At 31.4% G+C, this 20,338-nt stretch overlaps 2 protein-coding genes across 3 annotated transcripts in view; both read right to left on the bottom strand.

Annotated features, from left to right (window-relative positions):
* Positions 1 to 1,483: 1,483 nt before the first annotated feature.
* On the bottom strand, positions 1,484 to 12,885 carry LOC129915899 (glutamate receptor ionotropic, kainate 2-like). Its single transcript, XM_055995600.1, has 15 exons — positions 12,629 to 12,885; positions 12,258 to 12,418; positions 11,976 to 12,201; positions 11,717 to 11,907; positions 8,384 to 8,579; positions 8,163 to 8,320; positions 7,873 to 8,097; positions 7,601 to 7,807; positions 5,107 to 5,191; positions 4,772 to 5,048; positions 4,500 to 4,701; positions 4,215 to 4,437; positions 4,035 to 4,147; positions 3,818 to 3,967; positions 1,484 to 1,702 (listed from the first exon to the last, which is right to left on the bottom strand). The coding sequence occupies exons 1-15, from the start codon at positions 12,711 to 12,713 to the stop codon at positions 1,559 to 1,561; spliced, it is 2,643 nt and encodes an 880-aa protein (XP_055851575.1). The 5' UTR covers positions 12,714 to 12,885; the 3' UTR covers positions 1,484 to 1,558.
* Positions 12,886 to 15,609: 2,724 nt separating this feature from the next.
* LOC129914391 (glutamate receptor ionotropic, kainate 2-like) overlaps positions 15,610 to 20,338 on the bottom strand; it is a 31,052-nt gene continuing 26,323 nt past the window's right edge. For both annotated transcript variants that reach the window (XM_055993609.1, XM_055993608.1), the window contains 13 exons: positions 19,853 to 20,075; positions 19,606 to 19,796; positions 19,343 to 19,538; positions 19,129 to 19,286; positions 18,840 to 19,061; positions 18,565 to 18,771; positions 17,436 to 17,520; positions 17,087 to 17,363; positions 16,825 to 17,026; positions 16,546 to 16,768; positions 16,379 to 16,491; positions 16,172 to 16,321; positions 15,610 to 15,842 (listed from right to left, as the gene is read on the bottom strand). In XM_055993609.1, the coding sequence (XP_055849584.1) occupies positions 15,690 to 15,842; positions 16,172 to 16,321; positions 16,379 to 16,491; positions 16,546 to 16,768; positions 16,825 to 17,026; positions 17,087 to 17,363; positions 17,436 to 17,520; positions 18,565 to 18,771; positions 18,840 to 19,061; positions 19,129 to 19,286; positions 19,343 to 19,538; positions 19,606 to 19,796; positions 19,853 to 19,976 (2,301 nt within the window). In that variant the 5' untranslated portion in view covers positions 19,977 to 20,075 and the 3' untranslated portion in view covers positions 15,610 to 15,689. The remainder of the gene's footprint in view (positions 15,843 to 16,171; positions 16,322 to 16,378; positions 16,492 to 16,545; positions 16,769 to 16,824; positions 17,027 to 17,086; positions 17,364 to 17,435; positions 17,521 to 18,564; positions 18,772 to 18,839; positions 19,062 to 19,128; positions 19,287 to 19,342; positions 19,539 to 19,605; positions 19,797 to 19,852; positions 20,076 to 20,338) is intronic.

The following is a 20,338-nucleotide window of genomic DNA, read 5'->3' as shown; positions in this document are numbered from 1 at the left end:
GAGCAAGTGCGTGCGGCCCCAGTCGTGCATTTTATTTACATTTCCATCATAGACTTGGAAGCATAAGTTATGGTTTGTGATGCTACTCCTTATTTTGATATGATTGAGTTTGAGTTTCCATCGTTCCGTATAACTACGAACTTATACAAAAGCATTCTCAAAAAAACTTTTTTAAAAGTACAGTCAAATATTCCAATCCCTCATGGTTAAAATATAAATTAAAAGAGTTTTCCCCTAATTATTATAAAGTTTGTTCAGTAATTTCAATTACTAACTCAGTAGAGGCGCCGATAGACACTAGAGTCTTAAAATAAAACAAAATGGGATCATCCAGAGATACGCCGCCATTTTATCATTATAAAAATTCATATAAGTCTTTTCTGTTGCCTGTTATCATACAAAACAAACTAAAAAAAAGAAAAACAAAAGAAAATAATGTTTCTCCTTTGTTTTATACACTGGTAATTTTAGGCATTTTTAACCCCAATCTGCGGAAAAATTCCTACTGGGCTGAATATACACTATATACACTGGTATACACTATACACCTTCCTTACGACGTTGTAATGAAGATGTGAAAAATCGACATTGATAGCGTGCCGGCGTTAGAAGTTATAGAGGTCAAAATGTCACGAAAATCAGTTTTTCGCATATATCTCGCTACGTGTTGTTCGTAGTTCATAAGGGGTCTAAATTGTTCGTCATAAAATTATCTACAAATATTGCCTTATACATTTTTCTGTAACATTAACCGTTTTCGGAGTAGATCGCTGAGAAAGAGCCTATATTATAACGTCGTAGATTGAATCTACATAAATTTGTTCAAAGTTTCGATATGACTCTTAAAAGTAATCTAAGATTAATTTGGGGTGTTTTGACACTCAAAGGTCTCAGGGTAGGTAATTTTGACCTGAGGGACAAAATTTACTGCTAAGATTTTATTACTTAGTTAGTTACTAAGTTACTAAGTAAGTTAGTTAATAAGTTAGTTTAAATGTCAATTACAAGTAAAACTTATAAAAACGTATTAATAAAAAGCAAAAGAGATTACACATGTACTTTTCAGTATTTAAATATAAAATTATTCACTCTTAAATAAAACAAACCTATTATTACTAATCATGGGTTATGTCTACGCTTGAAATCGCTCTATTCCGAAAACGGTTGATTTTACAGAAAAATGCATGCAATATTTGTAGATAATTTTATGACAAACAATTTTTCTATAGACCCCTTGTGATTTACGAGCAACACGTCGCAGAATATGCGAAAAACTGATTTTCGTGACATTTTGACCCCTATAACATCTAACGCCGGCACGAGGTGTATTCAAAAATTCAGCCCAATAGGAATTTTTCCGCAGATAAAACCTAAAATTACTGGGCTATAATAACACTATTCATTTTATTTTAAAGAAATTTGAAATTGCTGTGTTTAAAACCCAGAAAACTTTTACAACTTATTATTAAGTTTAATTATCTTTTCTGTTCCATAAATAATGAGACCAATAAACGTCTTTATTCCATTTTAATGTAAACAATTTTTTTCAACTACAGCATTAGCTTTCCGTTTTATCTCGCGAGTCAACTGTTAATGAAGAATTTTTCGAGTATATGGATCCGGTACTGCATACAATTTTAGTATTGTTTGAAAAATCTATCACAATTAGAAACTCTTCTCTGAATGCATCCCAAAAGCGAACCTAAAATAAACACAAAAAAAGATTATTTTGTTTTGATACAAAAAGATAGTATTAACAAAGTAAGGTATTCTAGTTATTTCTAAGAGAGGGAACGGGATGAGGATGAAGGATGATAAATAGTAAAATAGTGCCCCAAATACAGTGGTGGACACATAATTAGCACAATTCATTTGCTCTGTTGAATTACAAAAAATGCAAGCTTTAATTTTATAAAAATTTAAATAAGTAGAAAAAATTTTTAAGGTTCAAAGTAACATAAACGAAAACCTATCAATTAAAAAAAAAAAATGTGCTCTGAAAGGGTTCGAAGAAAAAACACTTTGCACCTACAAAAGTCCAAAATACACTCAGTTCAATTAAATAGGGAATTGGAAAAGTATTGATCTGGGGAGGCGTTTCTTGGGTGTGGAGCCAATTGTCAATATAAATACCCAAATAAATCAAAATTTTATACAACACCACATGCTTCCTTATGCTGATGACAAAAAACTCTTAAGTGGCGTTTGGTTCACTTACCGGTTCGTAAAATCGTGCTTAAAAAGTATTTTGGTGAAAGCTTTGTAATGACCAGCTCAGTCTTACGATCTTAACCTGCTTGAGAATTTTTGAAGGCTGTTTGTTCTAAAACAACAATTGAAAGTAGGCGTCGAAATGTGTAACCAAAATAGCAGAATACAGCTAAATCATTGGACAGGTTCAGAGTCTCCAACTGATTAGCTGTCAAAAAATCCTTTCAGTTCAGCCAATTTTGATTCTTTTTATGAAGGAAATTCCGGGTTCCACCTCCGATCACAAGCGATGGCGGTTGACATCATAGTCCTGTCAAACTCATCGTTTGTGACGATAAGAGATCGTGCAATCTATATAAGCTAGCTTTCAGCAAATTGGGGAAGTTTGACCAGGTGTGAGACTCGAGGTTGTGCTAAGGAATATATCTCCAGCAGACCTAGGGCTCGGACGTTTATTCCGGTGGAACTCTCCTGGGGCCCTATTTTGTAAAACGATAATCGTTGAGACTACTTCGTTCTCATTGAAATGCGACTACGTATTACGATAATCGTTTTACTTCAACGATACTCGTTAATCTTTACGATTGCCATTAACCTATCGTTTTACTTTCGTTTTCGTTCAGCTGTCACAATATTATTGCGTTTGCTGGTAGAATTCAAAAAATATTTTTTTTTGGTTTAGTTTGGCCAAACGACTTATATAATCGCTCTTTGTCGTGATTATCATTTACTTCAGTATCGTTGACTTGCCGCTCGTTTCGTATTACGTAATAGACCCCCTGTATGGATGAAATTTTCCTATTAATCAAGCTAAGCAATCTCCTTTTGCCTACTCATGACCTGAAAGTCGGAAAGCTCGAGAAGATAAGCGATCTTTATTGAAACAATAAAGACTCCCTTGACCCCTTGGCGCAAACAAAAGGCATGATTCGCTTTGGATGTGAGACGATCAATCTACGCATCTTCAAAAAAGATGACTGTTCGTGTAGTTGAGGGTGCTGGTTAATCGAATTCCTTCCTATCGATGTGGGGATCAAGGACTCCTGGGATGGAATTTTCTATTGTGATTTGTGATAATCACAAAATATCAATTTGCTCTGTGAAATATAATTTTTGTAGTCCGAATTTGGTTCTTGTGACTATCAACGATCACAATAGCCGATTGCACCCCTGGATACTTCATACTGTATGCAACAGACAAAGGTGACCCCAGATCTTGCATTCTAATTAAAAGTAGCATTAACATATTTTTACTCTCTAATTTTACTGATGAAGACATAACCGCAGGCAGGCTGGAAACACCCATATGCTCATATTGGCTAGTCCCGGCATATCTTGGGCATGATAACTTCGGCTCTCTCCTGGGACTAACACTGGAGAAGATATTTGATGAGGCTGAACTAGCTGAACTAGCCTCATAGTTGGAAGCCATCATACAGTATGGAAGAACACCCTTGTTAATGATAGAGGGGAGTCTTTCCGAGTATATAGACTCGGTACTAACCTCATAATAATGTATCCACGTTTAAAGAAATTAAATATTATTAGGGTTCATTTGAGCTCTTATAAATCTAAAATACAAAATAATTCCAAAAATAGTCCTTACCTTATAATGCCTTGCTTTTCTAAACACAAATAATAACCAATCAAGCAGCCCACAAGCTGCTGCTACCGAAGTTCCAATTAAAAGTACTAAATAAACTCCTCCCAAATTTGGCATTCCCATTTCCTTTGCTTCAGATTGTTCTGTTTTACTCTGTAAATAGAAAAAAAAATATTAAAAACAAAATTCTTTGCATTATTAACGGTCTACAAAAACTCACAGTACAACTTCCTGTTCCTAATTCAAACCACCATTTCGACTTCATTTTAGCTAAAACTCCTGATTCTTGCAATTCAAGAAGTGCATCATTAAGTTTATCACGATAGGGCCAATCTTATAATACAAATTAATATAATATATACAACAAAAACAAACATTTTTATTTTTGGATTCGCCTTACTCTTCTTCATTGCAATACCATAGCCCTTTTCATCTAATAATCCTCCAATTTGTGTTAGATTACATATACGAGCCGCATTATATTCAATTGATGTTGATTCCATTAGAAATGCATAGTTTTCTGTTAAAACTCTTTGTACACCTTCATCGTTTGTACTTGTTAATAAATTTGGATTTTGATTCATAAAATCATTCATTAAGCTGTAAGTTACATCTTCAGTGTTCTATTTAAAAATTTGAACAGTTTAACATGAAACAATGAAAAGCCATGAAACCGATGTTGTACCTTAAAAAAAGTTCTAGTACTACCACTGCTCTTTGCTCCATACGTAACTCCACCTTTATTCTCAGCCAGATCTTTTACATCATTAATGAGACTTGTAGGGTTTTCAATTGTAAGACAAGCTGCTAAATTTGCTGTATATGATGCCACTAAAATAAGAGTGAAAAACCACCAGATGGAAGACAAAAGTCTAGTAGAAAGAGCTCTGAAACGAAAAAATAAAAAAAAAAATATATAAATTTTTATTAACTCAAACCAACAGAATACATTCATACTTTGGAGCAATTTCACTTCCCTGCTGCAATAGTGCCCCGGTGGCAAACCAAATGGAATTACTTATAGTCAATTGATTTTCTAATACCTCTGGTTCTTCAATACATGAATATGGATTATCCCATTCACCAGGTGCAAGTCGACCCAAAATGAAAAATGCCAGGGATACACCAAAAAACGATATACCCAACCAAATCCAAACCTTGCCCGAAAATGGATCCATGAAGGAAAATAATTTTGGTTCTAATTTACGTGGTTTTTGGTACAAAACGGAGATTCCTAAAATTTTAGATGAAAATTTAATGAAAAATTTGGAAAACATGGAAAAACTGTTTACCTAAATTCATAAATGGAATTGTAAAGTCAACTCCAGCTTCCCGCTCAGATGTAATTGTAAGGTCTGTAACTCCTAAATCAGCTCTCTGTAAAAATATATTAATGTTTTTTTTTTTGTTTATTTTAAAGATGCAGAATTAATCGAAATATTGGATATGATTGGATAGAAATCACCAGAAGCCAAGTGGACAGTCATGCCATTCATAATAAGGTGAGTTTGAATATCATACAACTTTATTATTAAACTAGCTGGCAGGCCAACGATGTTCAGTCCTTTTTAGTCTTAAGGTAATTTCAGGAAAAATCGAATTATGGGACTAAACAAATCAAATAATCATATCGCCAGTAAACACGTATAATATAATTTTTTTTTGATATGGGTAAAGGGAACATGTTTTGTTATTATTGAGGTTTTTTCAATTAGGCAAGTTTCAGAATATCGGCGTCCTAATTAATCTCCAAATACGCCTTTTACATTTTATATATTTCTTAGAAAAGTTCAATTTTCTACGCAAAAATCTGAAGTTAATTTTTTTACATAAAAACTTCATTCAATCGATTTTAACCTCAATTAGATAATATCGTCGCCGTTCAATGAAAACTCCCTAAGGCTAGGCGATTTTGATCGCGTGATTATTCAGTCGCAAATTAGATGACAAGAATTTCACTAATTTTAAAACATTAATTGTATACAATTATTTGTACCAACCAATAAAATAAGCTGTTGTCACAATTTTACTCTATTTCGAAAACACAGGTGCTTATCCACACTTTCTTATATTTTTGTTGCATACCTACTCGAAGTTGTTCAATTATAAACAAAATTGAGAAAAGTGCCGATAAGCACGAACAAAATTTAGTAAAATCTATGCATCACCTTACTTCAGCATACGTATAGAACTAAGGGGTTGTGCATTAATTTTTCGAAATTTAAATTTTTGGGCCCCCACAGAACTTACAAAAACTAATAAGGACGCGGCAACACGAAATCGTTGACGGATTCGAATAAGGTTTTGCAGACTATTTTATTTTAGTACATAAATCTTGGAATAATGGTAGAGCTGGTGATACAAAGTTTAACATTTTAAGGTTAAGATTTTCTATTCAAGAAACGTTTCATTTTCGTTTAATCAAACTTTATGGAGTACTTCTAAATTCTAATGATTTTAGAAAAATTAAACTTAATAGAATGACAAAATTGTAGTTTATAGTGAGGAACTAATTTGAAACTTGAGATATTCTGCTCAGGGGAGCGTCGTTCCCACCCATTTTGTAATATATTAGCTTTAAGGTACCGAATCATCGTAAAACAATGAAATTCAACAATCCCACAATTTCTTTAGGTAAAATTAAAAACATGGGATTTTCAAAGAAATCAAAGAAAAGGGATGTAGCATCCATCCACATTAACCATTCAATGCCAAAAAAGTACGACCTATTTTAAATTCTACAACACCACACAATGGGCAAAGACTCCCAAAGATAAAAAAAATGCTGTAGGACTAAAACTTAAAGTAAAGTATCAATATAGTTGCGAAGATACACACTAGAGTGACTGCAAGAAATCGATTTTCGAAATTTGGCCGGGGGAATCCCATAAAATGTTCAGCCTTTATTAAAATTATACGAGAAGCATTTCGATCAGATACCTTACAGCAATCTATAACATAGAAAGTTTCATTGTTAACAGAGTTTGCACCTCAGCTCTTTTTTGAGGTCAGTACTGAAAATTTAAATTGAACACAATATAGTTTTTTTAAGTAAGACTAAACAAATTTAGCATCTGAATTATGTGTAAAAACACTACCTTTAATTTAATAAAAATTTTTTCTTTGGAAGTTGCGGTCACTCTAATACACACATTATCAATGGAAAACAATCCTGAATTCATAGTATTTTCCAATGTTTCATAAGAAGAAGTGAAATCTCAACAAAAACATAAAAAAGAAGCCAAGTTCTCCTTGGTTTGAATTAAGTTTGGGATAAAAAGTACTGGTATGAAAGGGTCCCGAGTTCTTGATTTGCTTTTTTAATTTTAATTGACTTAAGTTTGATTGTTTTACTTGACAAATTTGTTTTAATTCATTTTTCTTAAAGTTGTTTGAAAATTGCAAAAATAAAAACAATCATTATTTAATCAACATAAATTTAAAACCAAATCTCAGAACTTGATCCGATTACATTATCTCATTCCCTTTTGTACGAGACTTAATTGAAGCATCTGGTATAAAAATCATATAACTCCATTTTATTCAAAGTTGAGAAAAGGGGGAAAAACCTACAAAATTGGAGATCTTAGAAATAATTCGTAACTCGGACCTATTTTTGGACATTTTTTTTTTTTTTTTTTATTTTTTACCTTCCCTTGAACTATAAAATATTTGGGAAAAAATATTAACTAAGTTGGTCCAACAATTCTTGAGTTTAGCTATTAGAAACATATTTAACGATTTATTTTTATATATGGTTTGAAAAAATCTGCTTTTATTACTTACCCCTTCCATAATCTCGCGCACCATTCCTGTTGAAATATTACTCGAAGAATTAAAAGAACCATAATTACCATCTACGTGCATGTTAAATGTATAATTAAATCCAAGCTTTTCAGCTAACCGCTGAATAAGTTCAACTCCAAATCCTTCATAGCGGTTATTTCCGGAAAGTTTCATAGTAGATTGCTTTAACATAACATGCGGTGCATTCTAAAACAAAATTTTAAAAAAATTAACAATTTTTGTTTAAAAACACATCAAAATTATTAACTCACCATTGCTAATAGAACAGTTAAACTTTTATTAACCAACGATAAACGATCATAATCCAATGGCATCGGTTCCGAAGGGACGTATCGATTTATATTAAGTCCTTTTTCTGAATGCCAATCTCCAATTTTCTGGAGACCCGCTGCTGTCAATTCAACTAATTCAATATTGTAATCTTTTCGAATACCAGCTTCCAAAAAAATATTTCCAGTAAGACCCTGTGCAACGGTCTAAAGAGAAGAAAAACTGTGATAACAAAAATTATGAAAAATGCCAATAAAAAACTTAAGCTTGCCGAATGCAAGAAATTTCCAAATGATGAACCTCTTTCCCAATCAATATTATCAGAGCAATTCAATGAAACTGGTTTAAATCTCATGGTTTTTGTTGTTTCAGCATAGAGTTGTATGGCATCGTAAAGTAAAGCCATTTCAATTGTTATAGGGCATGTAACTTTTATAAAAAAAAATATTTATTTCAAAATTATAATTTAATTTCAATTTTAAGTTTTATTACTGTTTCTCTCTTCGTCATCTTCGGGATATCCTAGAGCTGTAATTAATTTCTTCACTTCTGGTTGTTCTGGAGAGAACATTCGGATCGAAGTTATGTTTACTTCACTGTATTTGAATTCTTCCAAATCGATAGCTTGTAAATCTAAGCTTCCGATAATGTAGCTGTAGTCTTCGGTTATGATACCAACTTGTTGTGCCTGTGGAATTAATACAAAAACAAAATAGTTTTATTCGCTGATTGTAAATAGATTATAGGAAGTTTTTGGGAATTTATAAAGATTTTATTGGTTTTTCTCTAATATATTGATAGAAGATTTCAGAAAGTCGTCGCTTGGGAAGAAATATGCACTCATAGGAATAAAACACGTAGGTACGTGTAGAAGTCAAACATTTTTTTAAGGCATCATAGACTGGATGGAGACGTTCCTTTTGTCAGATCAATTATGAAGTGCTCTGGACTTATTTCACTTTTCTATATGCCAACCAATGCGTCTTTTTCAAAACTTTTTGCGAGAACCGTAAGCAGGTAAATAGGACGTTATTCACCGTATCACCGTACGAGCCAAAGATGCGAAATGGGGGTTTAAATTAAGCTGTTTTCCAGTCATGTGGGAATATACCTTGTAGTTTTAGTGTAAAGCGAGCAAATTTTCAATTTTAGATTTGCAACGCACGATTTCATCACTGTACGTTATTTTGTCTTAACCTGGTGAGGATCCCTAAGTCTTTTGGAGTGTAATATTTAATTCTGTAACGAGATTTTATGCATTTGAGAGATTTTCAATATTAAAACGATTTTTTCTCATGAACGATTTTATCTGTTTAGGCTTGGTTAGAGTTGTACGACCAACACTTGTCAAGAAATGTATTGCCTATCATTTCTAGGTTGTTGAACATCATATGAGGAAACATTTCGGGACATTAATTTCATCAAATTGATCTTATTTTCGACTACAAAGTCTTGGAGTCGATTGATAGGTTCATAAAGTTGACAAAAGTCTCCCATGACAGTTTTAACGTGTAAACGAAGCTACAGCCTAAATGGATGGTGGACCGATTGATGTCAAACTTGTTTTGTAGCGTTATTTGGCGACTCTCCAGAAGGATTTTTGGAATAAATTTTTTTGGACAAAAAATAACGGTACTTGTCATATAACGTTAGTAAAGTTGAAATTTTTCGAAAACAGCTCCAACGATTTTGTTAAAAAAATTCAAATGTAAGTTTTAAGACAAGGTATGAAAAAAAAATTTGAAAATCATTATTAACGGTACCTGCCATAGAACCGTTTTTCTTTAAATCCGATTTTCTCCGAAACTACTAACTCGATTCCAATGAATTTTTTTTAAAGCAATACCAAAATTTGAATAATAACATAATAAAAATAAAATTTTGAAAAAATTAATTTTTTGGATTCTTAAAACTGTTTTTGAAAAATCAAATTTTCGAAAAGCGGACATTGAATTTTTTAAATTTTGGTTTTAGATGGTCTTAGATTTCTAAAAAATGGCATACGAATTTTATTTTTAAAGTTTAATTTCCAAAAAAATGTTATTTTTTTAACGGCTCTAACGACTTTAATTTTTTTTTCTAAACTTAGTAAAAAAATGAAATTGCATACTTGGTTTCAAGGGTAATTCGATTTGAGAGTTTCTTTTATTATTTTGAAAAACGGTTTTTATGTTTATGTTTATTTTTAATTTTTTTATATACCTTCAATAATTTCATTTAGTACATTTCTATATAAAAAATCCTACGTATCCTATCAATTTTAATGTAAATTGATACGAAATTACTATCCATGAATGGAGCATAACTATTACTTTCATAATTAACTAAAAAAATTGTCTTTATTTTTAACATTTGCTTGGGAAAAATAAAAGTTTGATGGTAACTCACCTTACAAAAATCTGACAAGAATTTTAAGAGTCCGACAGTATGAAGTTTTTATGTGAAATTAAGAATCTCAATTTGTTTTCAATGAAGATTCCATACATACAAAATTACAAGCTTTTAATTTGAGTGACAAAACCAAACATTTTTTCAATATTTCGAGGAAAAATTTTAAAATATTTAGGTAACTCACGTTACATTATTTTGGTAACTCATGTTACCTGCGATTTGTGGTTCCAAAAGTAAAGAAAAGATGCATTTTCACTCAAGTTTTTTTTTAACCGAATAGTGTGTAACGAAGCTTGCTTAAATGTTAACTTATTTTAGCACTCACGAGGGGATATTGTCTTCGTCACTAATAGACTCATCATATTTTCAGTTTGCTTGTTTTTCCGTCATTTTCATGTGAAATTCTTCTGTTGTTGGCAAGCTCATGCTATAAAAATGCTTTAAGATTATTAAACTCCCTGAATCTTATGTCTATCCATAAGGGAATACAACAAAGAATCTTTTCTTGCAACTTTCATAAAGAGTTGCCGTTTGTAAATAGTAATTTGCTAATAAAAAAAGTAAAAAAGACTGCATAATTTGTTCAAAATTCGTGTCCACTTTTTCATGGAATTACCCTTTAGCATTTTACTAAATCCTTCAAAATGTTGCGCCATTCTCTTATTTATTTTTGCAAACATTTTTCTATCGGACGGTTTAATGATGTTGGGCTTCTGCGTATTTGGGAATTTTCGAATCTAAATAAGTTCAAGGTTTTGCCTATTCTAAAGCTCGACATGAACTTATTTGTTATAATAAAAAGTTTGAATTTTGTTAAATTCGAAGTTTGCCACTGATTGAAGAATACAATAAAAACAACAAATAAGTAAACGGAAAAGTGGTTCATTATTTTCTTTATAATGGTTTTTACTTATAGATCAAATTATTGTTAAGCTAAAGAGACGTTTACTGAAGGCAGTCACCTACGCGGAAGATTTTATACTATTGAAGTCAGAAAACTCCTCTTCAGTATTTAGTGAAATCGTAGAAACAGCTTTGATAGTCTAAAACTCCACGACAAATTTTGGAAGTGCAGCTAAAACAAAAATGTAAGCAGTCAGTTTTAAAGCTATCTACTGCTTAGTACTTAAAGCTGCTTTGAACTATTTTTTTCAGTAAAGCAAAAGTAATTCAAAGTAATTTTAAGTACTAAGCAGTAGATAAATGTTCCCAAAGGAACGCAGCTGTTATGCGACCTGATACAGAAGTCTGACAGATTTAATTCTCGACTGTATATGGTTTTCGGAGTTTTAAAAAACGCGAGTTTTTCAAATTAATGCACGTGATGAACGGGGCTCATAGAGCATTTAAAAGGTTTCAATGAGCCGTTTAGTAATTTAAATTAGAAATATTTCTATGGGTTTCAATAAATGACCACTATTTAATTTTACTCACTTGTCTAAGAACTTCTGGCAGTGTTTCTACTGAACCAACAATAACTACATAACTGTCATCTGATTTTCTCACTCTTCGAAGAATACTTTTGTAATTTCCATTTAGTTGCAAATCATATCGACGAACGGTAATGAATGGTCCTCCACAATCGTACAAACTGATTAATTCGTTTAAAATAGTAAGATAATCACCTGAAAAGTAAAAAATATATTAGTTACCGTAAAACACTAAAATTTCTTAAAATCGGTCCTATTTTTACCTGACTCATAAAGAAAAGTTAAACTTTTCCATTCAAATGCATCTATCAGATCGTGAATGACTTTTGCAATATCTTTCGGATGCGGATGTAAATTAACCATTACAGATTTTCTTGGGTCAAAATCCATATGAGAACTCATAAAAGGTATTTCTTTTGCATCACAAACAGCCATCAAATGCATTGCTGTATTTTTCGAAGAAGTTCCAAATATACCTCCAACACCTTGCTGAAAAATGTGTAAACATATTTTTTCATTGTTTACGGTTCGTTTTTATTTCATACCATCAACATTTCACAAATTGCTTTGTACGCTTCATATGAATCACCAACAGTAACTTCACTCTGTGTTGGCCACAGAGGTACTTCCAAATCAGCGTTTGCAGCTTCGATTGCTGTTTGAAAAACTGTTTGCATTTGTTCAACATTTCGATCGGTTATTAAGCCTTAAAAATAGAGAATAAAATCTAATTTATTTATGTTTTTGTCTTTCTTATTCGTACATAATTAAAAAAAAGAAACAAAATAAACATGAAATATTTCTTCAATTTCCTCATTTTGTTGAGTTTATTTTTAAATTTTTGTCAAAGTTGTGGGAGAAAATATCAACCATGACATTATTTGTATTTTGTATGAAAAAAATACTCAAAAGTTACCAATTCTAATGCCATCCGGGGCGACGGATTTCAATTCGATAGCAATGAAAACTATGAATGAAATAATTCCACTTTTCATATTCATAATACTTGATTGAATGTCAAGTTCGAATGGTTTGTTATAAAGGTTTTTTTTTTTGTTTTTTAACTTATATATTTTCCATACGAATTTTTTTTTATCGTATCTTTTTTTAAGAATCAAACTATTCAGCCGCACATCTCTTGACGAAGAAAGAACTTTTTATGATGAGTGAAGAAAAACTACTGAGAAGTGTTCTGAATCTGAAAAAATAGATATTTGGAATTGAAAAACGTTCTGAACGTCCAGCAGAATAAATTTGTTTTTATTTAATTCATCAAATGCTGAGAGCGGAGAGTGAGCTTTTCAAAAATTGAATACAAAACTGTGAGAGTTTTGAATCGAACAAAATTTGCAATAATCAAAGTTCAGTGATTTCAAACACCTAATTAAAAAAGATTCTGAGAGTAAATATTTCCAAATTAGATTTTTGTCTTGTCTCTCTTGAATTATTTGAAGTTAAGAAACAAAACTTAAGTTTACAGTTTTTGTTTTTAACTTAATTAATAAGAAAAATGTTTTTAGTAGGAAGGAGTGCAAGCTATGATTCGATAGTTAGGATGAATTTTGAAACTTTGGAGTTGGAAAGTAGTCGCAAATCGAATTTCGAATTTTTAGAGATTAAACACTTACGTAGGTACCTTAAAAAAATATTTAATACCTTTTTTTAACATTTTCGGGAGAAATTTTTTAAAAATATCTTTAGTGTGCGGGCGGTCTTAGTGAAATATGGGAATGGATTTCTTGTAGTTGAGGGTTAAAATCAAAATAATGACGCTGGTGAAAAATTTTCAACTTTTTAAATTTTTTAAGAATATTTAATACCAAATTTAACAAATTTGGATTCATTAAGCTCAAAAATCGTAGGTATTGGTTTCTTAGAAGTAGCAGTAGTAGCAGCAGTTTTTGAAATATTAAATTTTTCAGATTTGGGGGCATGTTTATACTTATTTTATTAATTAAAAAAATATATATATTAAACTAAATAGGGCATTATTCTTAGTTGTTGTTTACCTAACTAAAAACTAAAAATGGAGTTCATCCAATGTAATTCAAATAGGATAAATTTGAGTTTTACTTAAAAGCAGCTTAAACACTAAACAACTAAACAGTGTTTATGAATATGGCCGGCTCAATGTATTTTCGATTCAGTGAGCCTAAAACTCACATTGGTTCCATTTTGGGATCTCGGTTTTTTTTTTAGACATATTCGTTTTTTACATTTTGAGGATAGTTTCATAAAAAAATTTTTAATTTAATGGAAAAATATATAAAAATTATTATAAATGTAATTTATTTGATTTCAGTAAGAAAAAATCTACTAATTGCAATTTTGTTGGGTTCTAGTGGTTGGATATTCAAGATTAAGGTCTTCAGAGTTGGGAAAAATGACAGAGTATCATAATATGCACTTAAAATACAAATTAAAGTTACAACGTTGAAACAATCTGCATAAATTGTTAAATGCAAAAATGCATTTTATCCGTTTCTGAAGTACGTCAGAAGGATAAAACTTCTGTAAAACATATGTAAGACTTAATAACATCATAAAATAATAAATTCATTAATGGCCGCGTAACGTCCTCGTTCCATACAAATTTGCCCATTCTCCTTTGATCTTCTTTGTACGCTGTATATATAGCCTACAAGGAAGATCAAATTTGTTTAATTGAAAAGGCAGAATCCTTGATTACAATTTTAAACAACGAGGTGGCTCATTGACCTAAGCGACAATCTTAAGCGTTAACTTAAATAATACTATCAATGTTTTAAATTTAATGAGTATTCCAACCACACGCCTGCTAGATTCGTATACTATGGTGGCTAACTTTTTTTTTAAATTTTCTTAGGGCCAATTTTTCAATAGTCAATTAAACAGTCAGTTAGTAGTTATTCCCCTAGATAGAGAAAAAATCAATTTTTCATTAGTCGGATATAGCTTATTCCTTTAATAAAACATTTATTAGATGAATAAAACTATCTCCTTCTTTCAGAGACGTATAAAAATTATTCTAAGGAATAATCTCAACAAAAAAAGTACATATGTCGATTGTCAAAGCTGTTTTGAAGAAAATATTGATGAAATGGATTTCTTTGAGATTATAAATTATTATTAAGATGCTTTTTTCACAAATTTAAAAACCACACAAAAAATACAAGGGAACACAAGAAAACAAAAAAAAATTATGAATAAAAATTACGTTTAATTTTGAATATTTTTGAATTTGACATTTTTTTTGTTATTCTGTAGAATAGATTTTTTTATTGAAAAATTCAATTTTGTTATCTGATAACTTTATTCCTCGAACAATAAACTCACCGTTTATCAGAAGATTGAAAAATCGGCTCTTAATTAAAAGAAATTAACTTTTCAATTCAAATTTTCGTACTAATTTAGAATTGAACTGAGCGGCACATTTGTATCACAATGGATCCATAAGGATTTAAGTGTGACAGGTAATTTTTGCCTGACCATCACTACTACCTACCTGAGCGGCACATAGTGGTGCCTTTCATGCTTTTTGGCGTCAAAATCTGTTTCCATGACGTAATGTAATTTGATTGAAGGAAAAATTGAATATTCAGTTTTGTGGAACATTATAATTTTTTTTACTTGCAAAAAAATTTTAAAAATCTTATTGATCTTAGAGAATTTTACTACCGTTTCGTATTGACCTAACTTCTTAACTTTAAAATTTAGAAAATCGACTTTTGATTCGTTATTGGAAGCATTTACTGCATTGAGCGCTATAATATAATAACGGCCCCTCAACATTACTATTATCCTGCTGAACTGCAAATATTTTGTTTAGTACATGGTGAAATAAATTCTTAAATATGTACTTTACAATTTGTAGGGCAAAATCCCGCATTCATCGGAGTAAAAAAGATAGTTAAAAATAAATTTAATGATTATGTAGGTATCTTTATCTTATGATCTTTTTTATTAACAATTTGTTCTTTATTTATTTTAAAATGTCATTAATGTTCACTACTTTCTTCAGAGTCATTTGCTTCAATTGTGGAAAACGAATTTCTTGAATATATAGACCCAGTACTTCGAACGATTTTGGTATTATTTTCAAAATCGACAACAATCTTAAATTCTTCCTTCAGAGCGTCTTTAAATGGAACCTTTGGAATAAAATTAAGGTTATACACTTTTGTTTTACTTGAGAATGGTTCACACCAGAGATACACAAAGGAGATGAGAAACTTTCGTACGTTTTACCCCCCAAAACCCATTTGTTTATTTCGTGTTGTTGTAATTTCTTTTGTATTCGTGAATAAATGTGAAAAACACACACAGTGTAATCACAGTGTTTTTCCGCATACTTAGCCAAAAATATCCGATTTTTTACGCATACTTATCCAAAAATGTATGCCGGAGCTTGTAGGCAAACCCGTATGACGTCAGAAGTTTCTCATCTCTTTTGGGTATCTCTGGTTCACACAATCCTTACTTGATAATGCCTTGCTTTCCTAAATACAAAGAATAACCAATCTATAATACCACATGCCGCAGCTATTAAACTTCCAACCAAAAGTACAAAATAAACTCCACCCAAATTTGGCATACCCAGTTTGGCGGCTTCCGATTGTTCCGATTTAGTCTAGAAATACAAGTTTGGTTTCGAATTTCAACGGAGAAAAAAAAGGTTAAATCTTACCGTACAACCACCGGTTCCAACTTCATTCCACCATTTGTTTTTCATTTTCGACAATACACCCGATTCTTGAAGCTCAAGAAGTGCATCGTTGATTTTGTCACGATATGGCCAATCTAAAAGATGAAGATTAAGACTTTTTCCCATAATTCGAAATCAAGTTCTCTTACTCTTTCTCATAGCAATGCCATAACTCTTTTCATCCAGTAACCTGCCAATTTGTGTTAAATTACATATTCTGGCCACATTGTATTCAATAGAAGTTGATTCCATCAAATAAGCATAGTTTCCACCTAGAACTTTCTCGACACCTTGCTCATTGGTACTGGTCAATTGTTCTGGGTGCGCAATCATATATTCATTCATTTTTATGTAATTCGGATCTTCCGAGTTCTGAAAGAGTTTGATATGATTATTTTTATGGTACATAACTTTTATCTTGTACGAACCTTAAAAAAATTCCTTGTACTGCCCTTACTCTTGGCTCCGTAGTTCACGCCACCTTTTCTATCAGCAAGATCTTTGACATCGTTTATCAAGCTAGTGGGTGATTCAAGTGTGAGACAAGCTGCTAAATTTGCTGTATATGATGCAACAACAATAGTTGTGAATAACCAAAAGAATGAAGCCAATACTCTTGTCGATAAGGCTCTTAAAAATATTTTTGAAATTATTAATATACTACTTTACATGGTTTTTTATTTTAATTACTTTGGTGCAATTTCAGAACCTTGTTGCAATAAAGATCCAGTAGAAAACCACAAAGAATTTCCCAAACTCAATTGGTTATCTAATTCGGTTGGATCTTCTATACAAGGAAAAGGATTATCCCATTCAGGTGGAGCCAAACGGCCCAGAATGAATAAACTTAATGATACTCCGAAATAGGCGAGACCCAAATACACCCAAACTTCTCCAGAAAATGGATCCATGAAAGAGAAAAGTTTGGGTGGATCTTTGCGTGGTTTTTGGTATAATATTGAAATTCCTGTAAATGATTTTATTTAAGTTAGCTTTTATAATGGAATAGAATTATTCAAAAAATTATTCAAAATTGTACCTAAATTCATAAACGGAATTGTGAAATCAACTCCAGATTCACGTTCAGAAGTAATTGTTAGATCAGTTACTCCGAGATCAGCTCTCTGAAATTATTATTAAAAATAGATAAAGGTTATTTCTTTTTACAAATTGTTAAGTTATATTTTCAAGTTTTTTTTTTTTTTTAATTTAAGTAGTTCGATGTTTTTTGGCCCCCTACACCCGGCAACTTTTAAAACTGATAAAACTGATAAAACTGATAAATTATACTGCGCAATGCTAATAAAAGCGGTTACAATTTTTTTAAATATTTTTGTAGTTCTTGTTTTGTTGTCATACATAGAACGATTTCTATCGCTATAAATGTACCTCCTTGCAATATTAACATAAGTAGTCCAGTGCATTTATAATTTCACCCAGCAGTTTGTACCACCCCTAAATTTGTTTTGGGTGAATATCATAATCCTTATTTTTTTACTCTCTCGTGACCGCTCCCTTCTGCACAGTTTTTGAAGTTGGGAACAGAATAGGTACCAAAAATAACCAAATATTACTATTATAGGCAGTTTCAGTTTCAAAAATCAAAATTTTTTAATTAACGCTTCTTAAACGTTTTTTGTACAAAAATTTTCGTTGGAAACGTTTAAATGGCTTACGAGTAAGTTACAAATCAAGAAAACGGTTCTATGGCAGGTGCCTTAAATCCGTAGAGCCGTTTTAGTGAAAAAACAACCTTTTCATTTTGTTCTTATGGAAAAAACCGTTAATTTTGATTCTTTAAACATTTCTTAACTACCAAGTTTCAGTGGTTTGGCTCCAGGTATAGACAGAAAGAAGGACAGAATTGCGAAATCCGCTTTTTTTCTTATTCTCCTTCATCTTAATGTTATACCTCATTATTATCTCGTGGTCATTGTTTCCTAAACTAATCTCAAGTAAAAAATCTGAAGTGTCCATAAAATTATTTTGGGTGAAAGGGTGTTTTTTTTTAAGATTCCAATTTTTCAAGATTTTTTTTTCTGCTTTCAAACGGATTTCCCTGTCAGTGCTCAGATTGCAATGGCAAAATAAATGGGCCATTTTCAACTTAATCAAGTCATTCTGTCTCTAATATATTTAAATAATTTTTTTAAGAAGTCCTAACTTACCCCTTCCATGATTTCATGAACCATTCCAGTGGACACGTTTGTTATAGTATCATAAAATCCATAATTATCATCTACGTGTATATTAAATGTAAAATTAAATCCCAATTTTTCAGCTAACTCTTTAATAAGATCAACTCCAAATCCTTCATAACGACTATTTCCGGATAGTTTAACAGTTGACTGTTTCAACATAGCATGTGGTGCATTCTAAAACAAACAAAAAAAGTTATAAATGTTTTATATAGTTTTAAAAAAATTTTTTTTGTATAAAATACCAATGCCAATAAAACAGTAAAAGTTTTATTTGCCAAAGACAATTCACCCGTACTAACTACATCACTTGATGGCATAGTTCGGCTCGTAGTAAGTCCATTTTCTGTATGCCAGGTCCCAACTTTATTTAGACCCGCTGATGTAAGTTCGACAATTTCAAAAGTATAATCTGTTCGGATGCCGGCTTCAAAAAATATATTTCCCGTAAGACCTTCTTTAACGCTCTAAAGAAGGAAAAAATGGCCATTGTGGATTTCTTTGAGTTATTGTATATTAGTATTTTTTTTTTACCAAAGCCATGTAGTTGCCAAATGTTTCACCTTTATCCCAAACACTTGCATCTGAACAATTCAAAGGAATCGTTCGAAAGCTTATTGTCTTTGTTGTTTCTGCATACAATTGTACAGCATCATATAGTAAAGCCATTTCTGTTGTTATTGGACATGTAACTGTAAAATTTTTCAAAAAAATCAGTGCCAGAAAACTAATCTTATTGTATACTTACTATTTCTTTCATTATCATCCTCAGGATATCCTAATTCCTGAATAAGTTTTTTAACTTCCGGTTGATCAGGAGAAAACAAGCGAAAACTAGTAATATTGGCTTCGCTATGTCTAAAGTCTTCCAAATCAATGGTCTGCAGATCAAGATTTGCAATAATGTAATTATAATCTTCGGTTATAATACCAACTTGTTTAGCCTTTCAAAAAGAAAAAAATAATTAAACCAATGAAAGAATAACTTTTCTATTTAAAAAAATTCTTAACCTGTTTCAGAACTTCTGGTAACGATTGTGTAGATCCGACAATAACAACATTACTATCGTCTGATTTCCGAACTCTTCGTAAGACGGCTCTATAATTTCCATTCAATTGCAAATCATATCTTCGAACTGTTATGAATGGACCTCCAAGTTTGTATAAATCCATTAACTCATTGAGAATAGGAAGAAATTCACCTTGAAAAGTAGTAATATTTTAATTTCTTGGCTTTTATTTCAGAAGATGTACCTACCTGACTCATAAAGGAATGTAAAACTTGTCCAAGTGTAAGCATCTGCGATATCTCGTATAACTTGAGCAATATGACTGGGATGAGGATGTAAGTTTATCATGGGTTTTTCTACACCAATATTCATATGAGAATAAACATAAGGAATTTCTTTCAGATCGCAAATATTTAACAAATGTAAAGCTGAATTTCTTGCCGAAGGTCCAAAAACTCCACCAATACCGGTCTAGAAAAAAAGGGAGATTTAAAAAAAAGGTTACGTGATTGTTTTTCATCAACGTAAGGTAAACATTGTTGAAGTAGTGCGCTCAACGTGGGCTCCTCTAGTAATCTGGATGTTGGATCTGGCTAAACAACTCCCAAAGCTAAAAAAAACTGAGTCCGTGATAGATCTGAGTTAAAAAAAGGTATAGAATGGAGGTAAAGCTGTGACTTATGGCTCTATATCTTTTCAGAGCACAATGATTTTTCTACTCTATTCAAGCTGGA

Source organism: Episyrphus balteatus, chromosome 3, assembly GCF_945859705.1.
Source record: "Episyrphus balteatus chromosome 3, idEpiBalt1.1, whole genome shotgun sequence".
Classification (NCBI taxonomy): Eukaryota; Metazoa; Arthropoda; class Insecta; order Diptera; family Syrphidae; genus Episyrphus; species Episyrphus balteatus.
The sequence above is the reverse complement of the archived record's forward strand: the minus strand, read 5'-3'. Positions and strand labels throughout refer to the sequence as shown.

Excerpts from the sequence above, each read along its gene's own strand:
- LOC129915899 (XM_055995600.1), bottom strand. The coding sequence starts at position 12,713 with ATGAATATGAAAAGTGGAATTATTTCATTCATAGTTTTCATTGCTATC. Across the intron at positions 12,202-12,257 it reads CAATTTGTGAAATGTTGATG|CAAGGTGTTGGAGGTATATT; the intron begins GTATGAAATAAA and ends CACATTTTTCAG. Across the intron at positions 4,438-4,499 it reads GTACTAGAACTTTTTTTAAG|AACACTGAAGATGTAACTTA; the intron begins GTACAACATCGG and ends ATTTTTAAATAG.